The sequence below is a fragment of the Xyrauchen texanus genome, chromosome 42, assembly GCF_025860055.1.
Source record: "Xyrauchen texanus isolate HMW12.3.18 chromosome 42, RBS_HiC_50CHRs, whole genome shotgun sequence".
Lineage (NCBI taxonomy): Eukaryota > Metazoa > Chordata > Actinopteri > Cypriniformes > Catostomidae > Xyrauchen > Xyrauchen texanus.
Window position 1 is genome coordinate 11720840 of NC_068317.1, and position 20214 is coordinate 11741053.

Here is a 20214-nt window from a genome sequence, read left to right on the forward strand (position 1 = left end):
ACTCCATGTAACTAAACAGTTAGTAGAGTTGATGGGCAGCTTTGACAAAACCAATGTAGACAGCATAATAAAGATGCTGAGCATTTTTTATTTATTTTTTGTGTAAAAATTAGATTACTCTTTGTATAATAAGTAAAGTTAATCTGAAGTTCTGAGTTTAACACTCCCCTAAACTATTCTCTACCGTAGCAATGCAGTTGCAATTAAAGCTCTAAAATGGCATTCTTTATCAAAACCCAGTGATATTTTCATTTGAGCGAAACATTTGCTGCCAAGATCTCTCACTTACTGGGTATATTTCATTTGTAGGAAAGTATGAAAGGAGAGAGACCTGACAGGACAATGAGGTGGTGCTTAGCCCAGATGGGGGTCAAAGTCATCCCACACATCAAGAGGGATTGTTTAATCTGATCTGCCACTTTTATGTGTGGAAACTCATCTCCTTTACGGTCCTCTACAGACGTTCATGGGTCACGTATATGTTGGGTCACAGCTTCTAATTCATCCTGTTCCAGCTGAGAGCTGGAGCTTTCTGCTTCTCAGTGGCACTTGAATGAAAACTGAGTATTAGGAGTGGAAATGGAAATTGTGACAGAGCAGATCATTATCATGGATAGGTTGGGGATTTGTAGAGTTGTGGGAATGATATTAGGGGTAAGTACTGTAAGTCCCACGTATTGAATAAATCATTCTTTAATGTTTAATGAAGGTCTGGAGAGATAAATTAACCTGACTTTCTTTGATAAGGTTTTGATGAATACATGTGTTGGAGAAATATACAGCTCATAAGGTGCTCCATTGTAAAGATAAATCACTGTGAAGATGATTATTAGAATTATTACATTTAAGGCAAAGCAAAAGAGGTTATATCAGTGTAAGGCATCTTTGAAAATGGCCTTTACCCAATAAAAAGGTTATATTATGCATAACTACATAGCTAAAAGTATGTGGACACTCCCTTCAAATTAATAGTTTGGCTGGGCACCTTGATTCCATTCAGGACAAAACTTAATGCAATGGTATACAATAGAATTTCACAGAATTGTGTGTTTCCAGCTTTGTGGGACCAGTTTGGGGAGAGCCCGTTTCCATTCCAGCATGCATGACAATGTCCCTGTGCAAAAAGAAAAGTCCATAAATAAATGGTTTAGTCTGGTGTGGAAGAACTTGACTGACCTGCACAAAACCTGAACACCATTTAACAACTTTGGGATTAATTAAATGCCAACTTTGAACCATGCCCTATTACCCTATATAAGTGCCTGACCTCTCTGATGTTGAGGTATCTTAACCCTCTGGGGTCGACGGACGTACTGGCGGGGCATACAGATAAGTGTAAAACATCATTAGAGACTATAAAGGGTGTACATTTATTTGTGTACACTCACAATAACAACAAAACCTTGTGCTGTTGTAAAATAAAGAAAATAAAAAGGGTGCGCTTTCAGCTGTCTCATGAAACATATGTCTAAAGAAATTTCAAAATGTCTACTTTTAAATAAAACCTTTCAAATTTAAAACAAATATTCTCCTTCAATGTAATCTGTATGAAACAAAGCGATGTACAATTTGTCTTGGCTCAGCTGTTGATCCCTAATGTGATCACACATATGGGCAGAGGGTGCTATTCATACGGAAATGTGCTGAGATGATCAATGCAAATGGTAAATGCCCCTGACTGTGCCTTAAACACATCAAGTTCATTCACTTTTCTGCACATTTGGAAGATTTCACGATACACAGATGAGACAGCTCCTGGATAGTGACAAAGAGTTAACATTTTCCTCAGAAGAAGAGCGGGACTCCGATGAACGTTTGCATTTTGAAAATTGATTTGATCCAGCCGAGATCAATCGGGATAAGTCATTTAGTTTTACTTGCATATTAGTTGACATGCTATTTTATATAAACATATACATATTTTACTAGTGGGACTGTTTCCAGATTTGCCAGCCAGGATTCAGAGTATTGAAATATGACTCCTAATAGGAGTCCCATAAGTTTTATTTAAATGTTGTTTTGGCTAAAGCACTTAAAGGCATTTAAATTGTATGCTGTATGACATAAATATGATCTTTAATATTAAAAAATAATAATAATGCAAATATGTGTTCAGGTGTATATGTGTAAAATGTGATGTAAATATGCACATATTAGAAAATAAGCATATTATAATGATTTCTGAAGGATCATGTGACACTGAAGACTGCAGTAATGATGCTGAAAATTCAGCTTTGATCACAAATAGCATTTTACAATATATTCAAATAGAAAACTGTTCTTTTAAATTGTAAAAGAGTTCACAATATCACTGTTTTTACTGTATTTTTGAATCAAATAAATGCAGCCTTGGTGAGCAGAAGAGACTTCTTTTAACGGTAGTATAGGTCTAAAATTAAGTAAAGTCTTTATGTAAAGAAAATATATAGTCAGTGTGAAGGGGTTCAATGGGAAGGAGGAGGTGAGAACCGGCTTGATAATATAAATAATATTTTAATGAATAACTTAAAAGACACAAACACACATGACGGACATGTCCGTAAACTATCTCTCTCTCGTCGCACCACCATCTGCCATCGGCCTTTATCCCTCTCAGAGGCTTAATTAGCCTGATAAGGGACCGGGTGTGTATAATCACAACTCGGCCCGCCCTCCGCCCTGCCACACTCAGATTACTTATTTTATCTTAAAACTTGGTTTGGATCATTAAGTCTCCTCACATTCATTCTCTATCCCTCATTGATAGGCCCAGGGGAGGGTCTTTTTCTCTCATGTGTGAATTATAATGAATATTCATGATCATTCACGCCTATTTGCATATGACCTTTCAACACTAAAATTGTCTTACAAAAGTTAAATTACTATATTGTTTTGTATGAATGAGTGATCAGGATGGTTTTCACATTATTTTGTATAAACAACTCTAGGCTACAAGATCCAGTTCTCAAAAGTCTTGTGGACAAATGTTTAGTATGTGTTATATGACCTTATTTCAGTGACTTAAAATTTTTGTTTATTCAATAACCATGCATAAATGTTATTTTCTCAAAAATACAATCCTGTACATACATCTTGCTCACATATTATTGTAGCCCAGTTTTTGCTGAATACAGTGTTATCAGACTTTAGCCATTAATATTTATTTAAGCAACTGAAAAAAGCACAAATGTCAAGGCATGTCAAAACCTCTCCAGGGCCCAAAATACCATCAGACCCCAGAGGGTTAAAGGAAGCAAAAACCTACAGCCATGTTCCAACATCTAGTAGAAAGCCTTCCAAGAAGTGTTGAAGCTGTTATAGCTGTAAATGTAGCACTAACTCCTCCCTATTAATAATGCAAAAGGTTTTGACATTAAATGCTCAACAAGCAAATGTGGGAATGGCATTCAGGTGTATACATACTTTTGTATGTTCTAGAAGAGAATTTAACAGTCTCACAAAATGTGTTCAGATTTGCCAAGATACCAAACCAAACTAAAATATTTTAAATCAAATGCATGCAATGATATCCACATAACTTGAATCTCTTGAATCTCATTACATGCTTGCATTACTGTATGTAATTTTAGGAGAAACATGTCAGAAAAAGTTGACACTTTGATTAAATATAATGGATAACTCCAGTTATCCATGTTGTTTTAGCAATAGAATTGAGTAAACAGAGAACAAAAAAACATGAAAACATATTCAAACCATTTCTGTTGATACAGAATATACACAACAAGAGAGAAAAGAATAAAAAAAGAACAAACGTTTCTTAGCTTTCTTTACATCTTGAGCCTTTATTATTTCCAATATACTACCTTCATGTAATCCTTCAGTGGAATCAAACATTGGCCACTCTGGGATTCCAATCATTCAAAATACATTAGTAATTTCCTGCTGCAGTTTCTGGTAATCTGAGAATCGAATTTCAGTTCCGTAACAAATGAGATAAGAACAGCAAGAAAATAGAAGATACCAACAGAACATACAGCTCAACATATTGAACACCTCTTGTATGAGAACTATATAGACACTTACCTGATCTCTCTCTTTTCCAAAACATTGTTGTATAAAGCAAACATGTTATCAAGTTGTTACCTTACACTGGAGAAACATGGGAACGCACGTGTACATGCGGAAAAGCCAGTTCCATCCCTGATGTGTTGCAGAGACAGATCAAATGCAAGTCATTCACTAATTGGACCTCATACTGCCCAGTGTCTTCAAAGAGAACTACTCTTGTTTTAATCCCCTAAATTGAATTGGACTGTGCTACTGGCATCTCTTCTGCACATTACATGCTTGCTGAGTCCCCTTCCCTCAACACAATCATCTGTCCAGTCACTCCTCTTTCCCCTGCCCGTTTCTCTACTCTCTTTATTTCTTCGAAGCTGGTTGCGGTTGCAGGAAGAATCCATTATGCTGAAATCTCCAAATCCTCAATGGCCGAGAGTCAAGATTAAAAGAGTGGCTGCCTACACACATTTATACTTATCATCCAATGACAGCTTCAACTTGAAATCATCAACCACTCGAATCATGTCACTAAGAGTTTTATTTTTGTTGTTTCTCAGAGGGCCGATGAATATCTGTTCTTTGCCAAATTATTGTGATGCCAGTTATGCTAAATAACTGCATTCAGCAGCCTAGTCCATGAAAGCACTATGCCAGCTCATTCCTCAGAGGTGCTGTCCTCAAATGTTTTTGTGTCTGCGATCAAAGCTTTTGTTCAGTTATCACAGCTTGTCAATGAAAATAAGGCTCAAATGTCAGAATGTATTAAGATGTTTGAACAAATACCACACCAGCTATTGTGTCATGTAGAGCATGTAGGATTTTGTCTTGTCAGCCCCTGTTGATGGATGAGGTTGAAAGCCATGCTATTTAAAAGCTTGGTTGAAATGGTTCATCATCAACTTTCGCCTCTAGAGGATACCAACAAGTCCATCATGCCCAATAAAAACCAACACAATATTATGGACACACGGGAGGACATCATTTGGAGGACACTGTTCTAATATAGGATCACCAAGAACCAACTAAAACAAGTCGATAAAAAGGAGGTCTATAGTTCCTGGAGAGAGCTTTTCAGAATTATGAGAACTGGATGCTGCATACTCCGAGTATGAAACTGTTGTTTGCCCAGCTACTAATGCACCCCGACTTTTTTAAATTTAGCTTTTAAGAGCCCTTCAGAAAATTTGGCACAGGTGACAATTCTACTCTAATATAGTGAAATGAATGAGATTTATATAGTATGAAGCTTGCGATTTAATGTATTTTGCCATAATGCACGGCTACTTCTGAATGGCTGCTAATGAAGAAACATTCTTTTGGTAGGTTATAATGTCTACCAGTAGGGGCTATCTGTATGAGTTTACCAGCCAAATCTTGACCCCCATAAATGAAACTAGGCAATATTCACTCCTGATCTCATACCGCCTGCATCTATACATTCACAAAACAGAATTTCATACATTATTGTTCAGTTGAAACCAAATATTGCAAAAAGGGAAAATAGGTACCAAAAAGTGCTCAAATATAAATCATTATGATAAAATGTAGAGGTATAGTCTGGTTTGGAATTATCTATCATGCACATATCATGCCTGGGATCAGTTTGCCCCACCTAAATTCAAATCGTATGTACTAAGTATGCTTGAGTGTTGCGGCCGATTGCTGCGTGCCTGAGCAAGGAGAATGTCTTAATTAATTTTTTTACTTTTTATTAATTATTAAATTATTTATTAATTAATTTATTTATTTTAATTTGGTAGTTAATTCTTGAATTCAAATATCTGGACTATTTCTTAGATTGTCTTATGTAGGATTGAAAAGAGTTTATCCAATTTTATAATTCATATTTAATTCAATAAGCATGAGAAATCAAACTCGAAATGAGTATAATGGCACATGCAATTCCAATCGGTTCAGCCATTTCAATTTCATTTTACTGCATTAGGAGAGACAGTGCTTATTAGTTAATATTCACGTCCACTATCTGTCACTCACTCGATGTTGTGTTGATGTAGTGACACTAGGGTTCGCCCTTGTAAGCCCCAAACACCTCTGATATTTGTACCGGCATTGTGCAGAGAATGCCCCTAGGTACTTCAGCGGCTAAAAGAGTGTATTCTTTCCACAAAAAATGCAAGAAATACATTTCCTACTAAAAGAATGGCACTGATGGAGCGTCTTTTTTCAATATGCCTGTGTATAATTTCTGGTTGCAGTCACTATCTCTCCACTCTCCACAATAGCTGTCTCACGTGCTTGGGCGCATCCCACGCAGAGACATCGTTTGTGAATGGTTCATGTCCGCATTGAGATAACATGACCATAGCAACATTGTAGTCCTTTGTCAGAGGGAAAGCCACACAAGCAGCTCCCCACCTTGGTCCTTCTACCTACGTGTATGAGGCCACAACGTTTTGCACTGGGGGCGATTTGGGGACCTCAATATGAGCTTCTCCGCCAGGAAACCCCCCCATGGACCTCCTATTTCTCAGCATGCTCGTGTGCCCCGGTTGAGTTCTGGGATGAGACCACCGGCTTGTCTCAGGGCAGGTTTACGATCTCATTTGGAGCTCATGAAGAGGATGAGCTCTCGATCGCAGCATTGGATCGTCTGATGCCGTGGTCTTGGCTGGGCTCCCACCCTTGGGTGTGGTCACCCAGTTGCAGGCTGATGCGGAGCTGGCGGCCATGCTTGCACAGGCGGCTGTGAGTGTTGGGCTGGAGTGGAGCCCTTGATGGCGGGCTGCCAAGGGGTACTCAGCGATTCCCTAGGTGGATCAGTCGGTTGCGGTGCACCTGTGCCCGCAGAGCACCGCCACCTGGCAGAACCGTCCGAAACTCCTGTCCAGAGCCTGTAGGCTTACATCGTCACTGGTGGCTAAGGCCTACGGTGCCGCTGGACAGGCTTTAAAAAATCTGAATGAGTGGTTGCAAGCCAGCTTCTTTTGTGCCCTCTGCCCTGCACACTATGGCTCTCCTTCAATTGCACCAAGCCAAGGCACTGAAATTACTGCTCGAGGGTAGTACTGACCTGGGATTGATGCAGGAGCTGCACTCGGTGACCAATATTGGCCTCCGGGCAACGAAGGTCACAGCGTGGTCTCTCGGGCAGACGATGTCCACCCTGGTGGTCAAGGAGTGGCAACTTTGGCTCAACCCGGTCGAGACGAAGGAGGCTGACAAGATACGATTCCTTGATGCCCCCATCTCCCAGGTTGGCCTATTTGGCGACACCGTCGAGGACTTTGCCCAGCAGTTCTCGGCGGTTAAGAAGCAGATGGAGGCCATCCAACACATCCATGCCCCAGCGCGGCTCAGAATGCCGCACCCTGTCTGCTTGTTGCCAAGGGTGTCCCCCTGTGGCAGCAACACCACCTCCACCACAGCCCACCCCTGTAGGCCGGCCCCGACATCACCCGCAGGAAAAATATTCCCAAGGAAGGCTTCAAAGCGCCCCTGAGTCAAAAACCTGCTAAACAGGAGCTGGTAAGAAGACCACTAGAGGAGGGCCAGATGGAAAATCCTTGTTTACCTTTTATTTTGAAAATGTGGGTACCGGTGAAATTATAATAAGAGAGGTTTCCTTACTTCATGGGACACACATACCTTTATGGCTGTATTATGCTTCAGAGCCCACCCATGACAGTACGGTTGTGACAGGCCGTGAGGATGATTTCCCTCCTCCCCATCCCAGATAGCTCCTACGGTGGGTATACAGAGCCAGGTAAGTGCTCCGATGTCCCCGGAGTCAGCATGGCCACGAGTGGTGCCTCAGGCTCCCCCTGCCGTGAGGCCCCACCTGCTGGTACATCCAACGCGATTGGTAGACACGATCACTCAGGCCAGGGCTCTCTCTACGAGGCGCCTGTATGCCTTGAAGTGGTGTCTGTTCGCTAAGTAGTGTTCTTCCCGATGCAAAGACCCCCAGAGATGCGCAGTCGGATCAATGCTTTCCTTCCTGCAGGAGAGGCTGGAGGGGTTGCTGTCCCCCTCCACCTTGAAGGTGTATGTAGCCACTATATCGGCACACCACAATGCAGTAAGTATTTAGGGAAGCACAACTTGATCATCAGGTTTCTTAAAGGTGCAAGAAGGTTGAATCCTCCCAGATCACATCTCATCCCCTCGTGGGACCTCTGTGGTCCTCAAGGCCTACGAGGAGCTCCATTTTATCCCCTGGAATCAGCCGAGCTAAAGGCACTCTCTTTGAAGACTGTCCTCCTGACTGCGCTCACTTCCATCAAGAGGGTAGGGGACCTGCAGGCATTCTCTGACAGTGAAATGTGCCTGGAGTTCGGTCTGGGTTACTCTCACATGGTCCTGAGCCCTGACCCAGCTATGAGCTCAAGGTTCCCATGACCCCATTTAGGGATCTGGTGGTAAACCTGCAAGCGCTGCCCCAGGAGAAAGTGTTGGTGTTGCTGTGTCCAGTGCATGCTTTACGCATCTATTTGGATCGCACACAGAGTTTTAGATGCTCTGAGCAGCTCTTTGTCTGCTTTGGAGGACAGCGGAGAGGGAAACCTACATCTTCCTTGGACAGAGGCCCCTCTGCCTCCGGTCACGTGTTTATAGAGCTCCTCCCCCCTCTGGGGTAGGACCTAACAAGGGACTTATCCATATGAGACACATCTGACAAGACTCGGTAAGACCATGTGACATATTTACACATAAAACTCCCGTCGGGCGGGGTGTGATCTCTGTGGTGTTCTCCCTATGGGAGGGACACCCCCAGATGTGGACCTTATATGGCCCCCAGCTGAAGGATTTTGTTCCTTTTGAGGAGAAAAAAGGGAGAAGAGGCCACCGCTGGGCCAGCCAGTCCCTATTTTTGGGCAGTCGACTTGTCCCCGAGGTGCAGGGGACCGTACAATGCTTTTAAGAGCATTGGGGGAGGTTACGTGGTGGCCGGGTGCGCTGGCTACAAGGCACACATGGGTCTACCCTTCTCGCACCGCCAGTCCACGTAACACAGTTCAGCTAGTTGTGGTGTTTTGTATATGGACCCTAGTGTCACTACATCGACACAAATTCAAGTGAGTGACAGATAGGGAACATCCTTGTTACTTTCGTAACATCCGTTCCCTGATGGAGGGAACAAGATGTTGTGTCCCTCGTGCCACAATCTACCCGCTGAAATGGCCGGGACCTTGTCTTGGCTCCTCAGCACAAAACCTGATAGAGTGGTTGCAAACCAGCTCCTTTTATACCCTTATGTCCAAGGGAGTGGCATGCAAATTCTACTCGCCAATTCCCATTGGCCTTTTCTCAAAGATCAGAGGTGTTTGGGGCTACCAAGTGCGACCACCCAGTGTCACTACATCGACACAATGTTGCATTCCCTCCATCAGGGAACAGAGGTTATGAAAGTAACCAGGATGTTTTCTGTTATGCCAATAAAAGAAAAACAAATCATGCCTATTGCTCTAGTCATATAACTAATATTAATATCAATATGAGTACTGTTGTCGGATTGTGGATTGTATGTTGTACAGTAGGTAGAACATGTCATTTTAAAAAGAAAATCTTGTTTTGAATGTATGGCTCCAGATGGATTTTTTTTAAATATAGTATATTATATAGTATTAATTGATTGAATAATTTATTATACATACACTGCAGTTTTCAGTGCGGTTCGGTGGTATGGGGATCTCATCGCATGCAGATGATGTAGTCTTCATGTCATCATCTTTCCGTGACCTTCAGCACTGACTGGATCGCTTGGCAGTCGAGTGTGAAGCGGCTGGGATGAGGATTAGCACCTCTAAATCTGAGGCCATGGTTCTCAGCAGGAAACCGATGGAGTGCGTACTCCGGGTAGGGAAGGCGGTATTGCCCCAAATGAAGGAGTTGAAGTACCTCGGGATCTTGTTCACGAGTGAGGGGACAGTGGAGCGGGAGGTTGGCCAGAGAATCGGGGCAGTGGGGGCGGTATTGCACTCGCTCTATTGCACCGTTGTCATGAAAAGAGAGCTGAGCCAGAAGGCAAAGCTCTCGATCTACCGGTCAATTTTTATTCCTACCCTCACCTATGGTCATGAAGGCTGGGTCATGACCGAAAGAACTAGGTCGCAAGTATAACAGCCAAAATGGTTTCCTCAGAAAGGTGGCAGGCTTCTACCTTAGAGATAGTACAAGGAGCTCAGTCATCCTTGAGGAGCTCGGAGTAGAGCCGCTGCTCCTTTGCGTCGAAAGGAGCCAGTTGAGGTGGTTTCGGCATCTGGTAAGGATGCCCCCTGGCGCCTCCCTAGGGAGGTGTTTCAGGCACGTCCAGCTTGGAGGAGGCCTCGGGGAAGACCCAGGATTAGGTGGAGAGTTTACATCTCCACACTGGCCTGGGAATGCCTCGGGGTCCCTCAGTCAGTGCTGGTTAATGTGGATTGGGATAGGGAAGTTTGGGGCCCCCTGCTGGAGCTGCTGCCCCCGTGACCCGACTTCGGATAAGTGGTTGAAGATGGATGGATGCAAGGACACTGCAATTTGTTTACCATCACCTATGCTTTAATTTCACCAAAAGCATAGAAACTGAATCTATGGAGTATTAGTGATCATGCACTATAAGTGGGTTTACAATTAATTTTGTATGTATATATTTTTAAATGTTGCTGTGTAGTGCTATCAAAATATTTCTCTGTTAGTTTGAGCATTCAGACCAGAATCAACCAATAGAGTGAGTTTGGGGCTGGACCTGTTTGATGACAAATGTAAGATGAGTGTTAAGGTAAACTGCTTAAAAATATAAATAATTTCCATCTGGTCATGCAAATGGTGCAGGAATTACACACTTGAGCTTTAAATTACCTAATAGTGGGAGTCGTGTGTTTGAAAAAAAAAAAAAAAAAATGCATGTGTCTCTCCTGAAATGAGAACCCCTCTCTCTCTTAACACCCCAACTCAAAGTCTATTAGCAGCCATTTTCAAAGACCATGACATCCATTCCAGTGCTAATGCTCAACGGGACTGAAGAATTCTAACCAAGTATAGCTAATGAAAAATTGTGGCTGAAGCTAACACTAAAGTTCCCATTACTACTGCCCTAAACTCCCAGGTGGTATGCACATTATGCTAAGCAGATTGCTTATAACCACAAAAAGGATACGGCTGTGTACAGAATTTAAAAAATCAATGAAAGAGTGGCATTTCCATTATAAAGTTTGAGAATGAGTAGCTTGTCAACACATTTATGACTACTGAGATTTGAATGCAATTTTATAAGCATTAATTGTGTTACTCAGTTGTAGGTGTCAAAACCATAATAAGCTTTTCATTAAAGCCCACTGAGTGTTACAGGTCCCAGATTATACAACTGCTATAAATTAACTCAGTCTAATAACTGCCACACATCTCTATGCAATTAAGCCATAGTGAGTGCAATATCTTTGTCATAATTGACACATAATAATGAAAATCCGTGTGTACATTTTATGCCAGAGAAAACTTTTATTTTCTTTTCATTACAGTAATGTTCTATACATAAATGCTTGTAATGCACTGGGTATCACAACCTAACAATAAAAATTTTTACAGCATGTTTATTCTTGGTTTATGTTTACATATAAATATAGTATTGTTCAATGTGAGTTTGTGTTAGTACATAATGCATTAACATTATTGTAATGAAATATAAATTATAAACAACATTACTGTTCGTACTAGTATATATAAAAAATATAGATAAACCAATATTAATTAATAAATGCTGTGAATATATTGTTCATTATTAAGTTCATTATTAAGTTTATGTTATGTCAACATATAATGTCAACATATCTTTATTGTAACTTATTTAACTTGTTTTTTCATTTCTTTTCTACAGTAAGGTTCACTATGTTAATATTTGCAATGCATTATGTATCGTGAAATATCAATGAAAATATTTAAAGCATTTATTAAACTAGGTTAATATTCATTTACAAATATGCTATTGTTTATTATGAGTATGTGTTAGTATATAATGCATTAACTAATGTTAACATGTTAAATTATAAATGTATTAGGATGTGTAGAAATTAAAATTATTCATAATTAATAAATGATGTTAACATATTATTAATTGTTAGTTCATGTTAGCTATGTGTTGGCTAATGATAACATTTTTATTGTAAGCTGTTCTTTACTTTTTCATTCATACAATTTCTTTAAACTCAGTCCTGACTCGACTTGGCCTCAGGCTACAGCAAGAATTGCAGATCAAATATCAGGCAAAGGGGACATGGCCTGTCCAAACTCAGCACCATCCACAGACGGAAGGCTTAATCAGAGCAGAAATACATTGATTATGAATGTGTCTGCCCTAATAATAGCCCAGCCTAATGGATATAGCAATCCGAGCCACACACTTTCATTGACCTTCAGGGCTTATTGTCTTTAAAAGTCTGGCGAAGGGACTTAGATAGGGAACAGGCTGGTAATTGGGCTAAGGACAGAGGGTGACTGGATGTTATGGATTTTGCATTAGTGTGCACTTGCAGAAAGTATGCTATCCAGATTAGGCAGTTATTTCCATTAGCAAGACAAGAAATTTGAGTGAAATCTTATTTGATAAAACAAATCCTTACGTACTATATTGCTGGCAGTATCAGCAGCAGCTGTCAATTATGTTTAAAATGACTGAAATTCACATCACAAGGAGCAATGTTGTTTAGAATATAAGCAGAAACCAATGAATATCTGAACAATGAATTTCTCGTAAATCATATTTTTACTGTAGTTTTATGTAAAAACCAACATGTGTCATTTATAGCAAGGAATAATATTTCTAATGCTACAGTTAGTTCCGGTCCTCTAATTTGATTAGATTGCTTATATTCAGCACAACAGCACAGTTTCTTGTGTGATATTGCTTATATATTAAAAAATATTTGTGATTGAGAGGTAGGTTAGGCCTTATCAGAAGTGGTCACTCCACATAGTGTCAGTATCAAAATCTAATGGCAGTTATGTGAATGATTAATGCAAATTGTATGTGTTAGAATATCTTTATTTTGTAGATTTTGACAAATAATGGTGTATATAAGTGTTGTTTGATTACATATTAATTGCTTGTATTGAAGTACTATATTATTATTATATGCTATAATATAGTATAATGTATACTCATATATATATATTAAAGTATGTTAATATACTGGTAACTGCATCAACGTCACAGACCCATAGCGGTAGAACGCCATTAAATATTACTTCTAAAACTCTCGTTAAGGTTTTAAATGTCTACTGTACATTAGGGTTGGTAAGTGCATACAATCTGAGATTAAGCACCATTATCCGATCCTTCAGGATGTACAGGCATATGATATATAATGTAAATCTGTGCTGTATAATTTTGGCCTGTGAGTCATGAACAAGAAACATGTTCCATTAATGTGCTGCATACTTACTCTGGTTCACTGGTTCATGCTCCTGTCTCACAGATTCCCCTGATTGTGCATATTATGATTACACTGATGGATCTTTCCTCTTAAAGCCATAAGAACTGTTATTTACTTGTCTGAGTTGCCAAGGGTAATTTATCCCTTAAAAATAAGTCTCAGTTAAAGATCAAGAAAGGTACATGCCAGCATGTGCTATTATGTTGTGCACTTGTCTTGCAGGATGCAATCATATTATACTTGTTGTTCAGTTCAATCTAGAAAATATTTTTTGTTTATACACAGTTCTATGTACCTTTTTGCAAGTACCATGTATAGATTTGGTTGAAATAATGACTACACAATCTTGATGCTTAAAAACTTAACTGACAAACTAAGTCACTGCATTGCTGTGCAATGGTCACAAAGTAAGACAACTGCATGAAACATACAGCTACTTCATTTGAGTCAATCAGCAATTGAACTTTGAGCCCAGAAGCTGCAGGGGTCTCAACACTCCTATAGCTATGCAAATAAAGAAGATATTATAATTATCATTATCATTTGCATTTATATGGGATGTAGCTCCTCTGATAAATGACCTGGTGTCTTACAATGGGACATGAGAACAGAACATCCCATAACAGATAACATTTATCCAACATAGTGCATGAGGCCAAGCATGAGCGTACTGCATCCTGGTCTCAAAGAATCATGTTACTATACCTACAGATTTGCTAAATAATTTTAACGTGGTTCGTTGTACATATTGCAGCAGTTTCCTGGTGAAATGCTATCTTCTGACATCAAAACACTTTTACTACATAGCACAACTTGTAAGTAGGTACATTTTTATGTTTGCATTGCATAACTAACTCAATTTTACAAGCTTATTTGGACATAATCAAATTGCAAGATAGCTCAACTAAGAGAGCATTGCACTTGCGATGTAAAGGACTGGAATACGAGTCCTGAAGTGTACGTGAGCCGAAAGCGTAATATAAACACCACAAAATTACCTGGTTGCTTCAGTAATCTTGTTTTTCATGCCTCTTTTGCTTTTAATGACACTTTGTGTTAGGTTCAGTTTAAGGTTTAGGATAGGGTGATAGGTTTTGTTGATTTAAAACTCGATAGAGCATTAACCTTAAAACCTCATCTGTTTGGAAGAAAATGTATTTAATTTGATTTTAGAACCACACACTGGACATTTCACCTCGGAACTGCCACAAAATGTGTAATGAACCATTATCATTTTGCAAAAATACTGTTTGCACTGTCACACAATTTTTTTGCGATCAGGCTGGCTTTTGAAGGTCTGATGTACAACTGATTTCAGAGAAAACAGCATCTGTGAAGTTTAAATGCCCTAAATTGCTTGGGCTGGTCAGGGGTAAGTCCTATGCATCATTACAGAGAATGCATACCACCTCTTGTTCATGCCTATTAATAGAATTGTGACCTCTGAGGGCTTTCCATATTTCGATTTGAGCCACCGTGTCAGCAGTAGCAATGGCCATAATATATTGATGCCTGCAGATTCAGGGTATAGATCATATCCATTATACATTACCCTGTGACACAGCGAAGGCACTGCTTCAGTCTAGCACCAGTCTCTTTCCACTGTGCCAGGCAGAAAGTCACATATCATTCCTAATAGCCACTCTTCAGAGGTGAACGCTTTGATATTATATATCAGAATCCATTTGCGGATGTCACCCATCTTATTATTCTGACTTGTCATGGATGTCTTTTTATAGGATGTCTCTTCAATCCCCATTTTTGTCAAGACTTTGCTTCTCCAGGGACCCAGCTGCATGTCATTTGGCGCACAATGCTCTAATAAAGAATGAGTTTTAATGAATGATGCCACATACACAGTACCACAGCTCCTGCCATCCACATTCCAGACTTGGCAGTATGTGCATTACAAGAGACTACAATGGCTCTGTAATGGCAGTATTAAATCTGAGCAGATTCCTCCCGGGGGGGTAAAAACAAATGGCAGGTCTTCTTCCATTGAACTGTGAGTGAACAAATGGCATTTATATATATATATATATATATATATATATATATATATATATATATATATATATATAATTTATAACTTGTTTCATTTCAGTGATGACGAACTGCCAGATGGCCTTAAAATCACACAGAGTGTCTGAATGCTAACTTAAATTGAATGCCTTTGACGCTAACACAACTGTATATACATTCAGCCAAGCTTTTCATTCCCAAAACAAATCTCAAAAACTGGCAAAAACTCAGACATTATGACAAGGAAAGCCCACCACAACGCCACAAAAAAGCAAGTCGTGAGTCAGATATGTTAATGGTTGACGATACCCACCACTCACAATCTTTTTAAAATTGGTTTGTCATTAAACATGTCACGCCACATCACACAGTGTTTTATGTCACTGGCAAGTTGTCTCACAACAAAGACGCAGGAATCCACACACAGACTTGTTGATATTCAGCCAGTGGCAGAATATCCAAGTTTAGAACCTTGATGTTATTCCTAGATAGGCTTCATCTCCACGCCTTGTCCTTCAAAGCGAGACCAGTGAGCTCCAAATGAGTGTGTCACAGCAGTTTTGTCGCAGATCTCAAAGCCTTTAGGGGTCTCACATTCAGTATGAATCACAACGAGTGAATCAGGCTCCTGCTCGCAAGACAACATCCCAAAGCAAAACAACTGATTAGTCTGACATGTATTGTGCAGCATGTAAGTGCGTGTTTTGACGTAGAGGGTTAGGGGCTCTAATTATGTGGCATGAGTGGAAATGCAAGAATACTGCACACTCTGCCTCTCAAAAGGACAGAACAAGGGAAACAAATTGCCGAGGTGGCTTAGCAGAAGAAGGGATGTATCTGCCATACAATAAAATGTAGCAGCGTTTCTGTAGGCTAGATATGATGGTGTCACAACATAAAAGAATAATGCTGTCCATTTATTTCATACAATCAATTAAAAGTGTAACAACATGCATCAGAGGAGTTAGGTGGATATCATGGTGCATAATATAAATGTATCAAAATGCAAAGTGCCAAGGACATGCTTCAACTAAAGCTATCACTGTCATGCTTTTCCAGTATGCACTAGATTCACAAGAGAAGAGACTTTATGTTGGGTAGTTATGGAATGCAGCTATTAACCCTTACCAGACCCCTTGCATTGAATGTTATTACCTCTGTATCATCGTCATCCTCCTCGCTTGTAATCGGTTCCTCCGGAGCACGAATAAACCACCACTGGATCTCTAAGTATACCGAGGACATCCCACTTTGAAAGGCACATGCCATTTCAATGTTCTGCCCTTCCCTGGCAGTGATGTTAGAAGGTAAATCGGTAAACTTTCCTGCAAGAAAGATGTAACTGGTCAGCCTTAAATTAAAAGCAGTGTACAGTGTAATAAAATCTTAAAATTATAAACTATGTATGTGTTTGTGTCTATATATATATATATATATATATATATATATATATATATATATATATATATATATACATACATATACATACATACACACACACACATACATTTACACACCAATAATATTTATATAAAATATATAATTATATTTGTGTAATATACATTGTGTAAGTATTATTTAGATGATATAAATAATAAAGTATTATTTATAAAAATAATAATAGCAATAATATATATTTTTTTTATTGCAGCACATATTTACTATTACAAAAAGTGTAAATAAAATGTTGTCAAATGAATAGGCAACATTTTGAAAAAGGGGGAATTCACGTTCTTACGGTTCAGTTGAAAAATTGGCTTCTAAAAACATTTCCCCCCCTTATGTCAACGAATGAAATGTTAGGTTTGATTACATTTAATGAGATTTCCACACAATAATCGACGTGCTCATGCAGTAGGCTAGTGCCTCTTGCTGTTGTGTTGTAATAAATCAAGGACTTTCGCTCTCTCGTCCTGGTTTTATAACGGCGCGATTAATGCGAGCTGTCTGTGGTGCTGAAAAACAACCGCAGTCCGTTATAACGAAGCCCAATTCTGACTGAACATCCGCCACTTGAGATGCAAGTCGCGCGTGATGTCCTTTCAAAATTATCCATTTAAAACCACAATAATGATGGCAAATAACAAATCGCATGAGTTCATCTGAAGGGGAAAGACCAAACAAAAAAGAGACACTAGTACGAACATGTAATTAGTTATCCGCAATCAACAGTTGATTGTTCTCTTAGCCACATATCGCTTCACAAATAATTGGCTGGTGCATTAATAACTTTTATCGCATAGACTCTTTGTGTAAATAACGAAATTTAGCAAGTATGTTTACTTGTGAAATACCCAATATTAGGAACATCTTTAGAGTTTCAGTGGGGCGCATCATTGTATTTTCATTGATTTAATGCATTAAAAGCTCTGCCACCAGGGAACCTCTTAAAACATAATACTTACCGTCAAGAGACAATCCAATTTGAAAGGACAAACAGGAAAAGAGCACAAATCCAATACTGTCATGTAAGGTCCACATCATTCCAAAGACAGCTGGGATCTTACATTAGATGGGGAAAAAATGTCCTCCAGAAGTGTTCAACGCATTAGGCAAAAACCAAGTAAATATGCTTGGACTCAGAACGCCGTGCGGGAAACATGCTGCAACTCTGGTGCAAAAGTCGCTCATGAACTTGCACACATGGGCTTCAGGCTCTCGATTGCCTCTGTGAGGTGTTGTGAAGAAATTATGCTTTCTGATTCTCTCTCTCTCTCTCTCTCTCTCTCTCTCTCTCTCTCTCTCTCTCTCTCTCTCTCTCTCTCTCTCTCTCTCTCTCTCTCTCTCTCTCTCTCTCTCTCTCTCTCTCTCTCTCTCTCTCTCTCTCTCTCTCTCTCTCTCTCTCTCTCTCTCTCTCTCTCTCTCGCTTAGCTGGAGAAACGTCAGTGCGCGGCTCACGCGGAAAGAGCCGAGAGACACTCATGAGCGCCACACGGAAATCTGCATCAGTCCGAGATTTATTTTAAAGAAAAAGGAATGGTATGCCCTCATATCACAGGATGCTTGCTTCTTTATGTGAATAATGCGATTAAATAAAATAACGTCAAGTAAACTACACATTGTCTTATGGAAATACATTGAAAAGGAGGATTGCATTAAAGATTGCATGTGTTGCATACATTGCATGTATGTCAAAACCTTATAAGTAAAGAGATATAGCCCTGGTGACATCTATCCAATGTGACAACTAGACCCGCACTCCCCATAGAAAAATAAATTTATTTATTTCATACACCTTTGGACACCTCTCAAATTATAAAGACAATCTCCACTTTTACCTGAAAGAATGCACAACCTAAAGTGAGCTGACATGCTGTCTATGTGGCCAGCCGTCTACACATAAAAAAAGCACCTAACCCCAGCCATTCAGTGCACTTAATAGGTCTAGCCATGGAGCAATGCATGCTTGAGCCCAATTTTAGTAAAGCTATAAATCAGCATTTTAACATAAGCCAGTGAGGAAAGTAGCACAGGTACTCAATACTTGCTCACCCAACAAATTCCTTTGAGCAGAGCTGGCCGCATGGAAAAATAATTACAGCTTTTTTCTAGACTGATGATGGTGGCAGAAATGTAAACTGTGTTTAGCATCTGCGATATTTATTAAAGTGCACTCACTATTAATATTTTATAACCGGTCCGATAACTCGCTCTCTATCATGCAGACAGCATGAGGCACACGTACTGTAGACTACTGATGCCCACTATTATGATAAGGCTGATTCAATGGCCAAAGTTTAGATAAATATTTAACTCTGTTTCACAGACTAAAGGTTGTATCTACTGCAAACATTTTGAGGGACAGAGACGTGAGATGCATTGATAATATTAGGCCAAGAATTTGTGTGAATTGTATACATTATATACAACATATTAGGGCTGCAACGGTACATGTATCAATGCTGAACCGAATGGATACAGGGCTTCCAGTACGGTACACACAAACCAACATTAAAATGACATATAACAAACAACACAAATTGTGTGTCGGCTCTGTTTCACCGAAGTTTGGTATGTCTCAAGAAGTACATCTAACATGATGACTCATTTGCGGCGACATCATCCACATGAGTCTCTTGAGTTTAAGGGAGCAAAGCAGCCTTTCGCTGCAAGCTCAGATAGGGTTAAAGCGACCCATTATAAAGTTCCTACAAGAATGCATTTCATACATTATGTATTTTCCTGAAAACAAAACATTTAAAATTGAGTGATAAGTACTGTACAAGTGGTGAGCTAAAAAGGCAAAAGACACAGAAATCAGCACTGCTTATGTCTTAATTTTGTTATAATTATTATAATAGCATTTTTTTACCTGTATAATTTATGTTTTTATACAATGAGAATAAAGAGGCTCTTTGAATTTTGTATTGTAATTTCGTTGATGAAATATGCATAGTGCAGTCATGTATAAATGAGCCTTCACTATAATAATTATTGCCCATTGCCTGTGTTTTCAATATAAATAATTCAAAGAAAGATTTTGTTTTCTGTGCTGTTTTGAAACCATACCTAACAGACACCAAAACCGAGGTATGTATCGAACCTTGAATTTTGTGTACCGTTGCAGCCCTTATTATATGCAGTGCATTCAGAAAGTATTCAGACCCCTTCATTTTTTCACTTTTTGTTACAGTATGTTGCAGCTTTATGCTAAAATGTTTATGTGGCAGCGGGGGCGTGGTCAAGCGCCCGTCCGGGAGAGAAAAGCGGTAAGGGCGCTCACACCTGAGCTAAATTATGTCTAACACCTGTCTCTAATTTCAGTAGAGCGAGGAGAGCGGATAAAGAGCCAGCAGCCACAGAGCAGAGGGAGACGGAC

General features: G+C 39.6%; 1 protein-coding gene across 2 annotated transcripts in view; it reads right to left on the reverse strand.

Moving 5' to 3' along the window:
• Nucleotides 1-19052, reverse strand: part of LOC127635278 (V-set and transmembrane domain-containing protein 2A-like) — a 64610-nt gene extending 45558 nt beyond the window's left edge. Inside the window, exons 1-2 of one of the 2 annotated variants that reach the window (XM_052115188.1) lie at nt 18888-19052; nt 16551-16720 (exon numbers count right to left, since the gene is read on the reverse strand). In XM_052115188.1, coding sequence (XP_051971148.1) covers nt 16551-16664 — 114 coding nt within the window. In that variant the 5' untranslated portion in view covers nt 16665-16720; nt 18888-19052. Of the gene's footprint in view, nt 1-16550; nt 16721-17800; nt 18058-18887 lie in introns of those variants that run through there. The other variant, XM_052115186.1, reaches the window with a different exon arrangement.
• Between the last annotated feature and the right edge of the window lie 1162 nt (nt 19053-20214).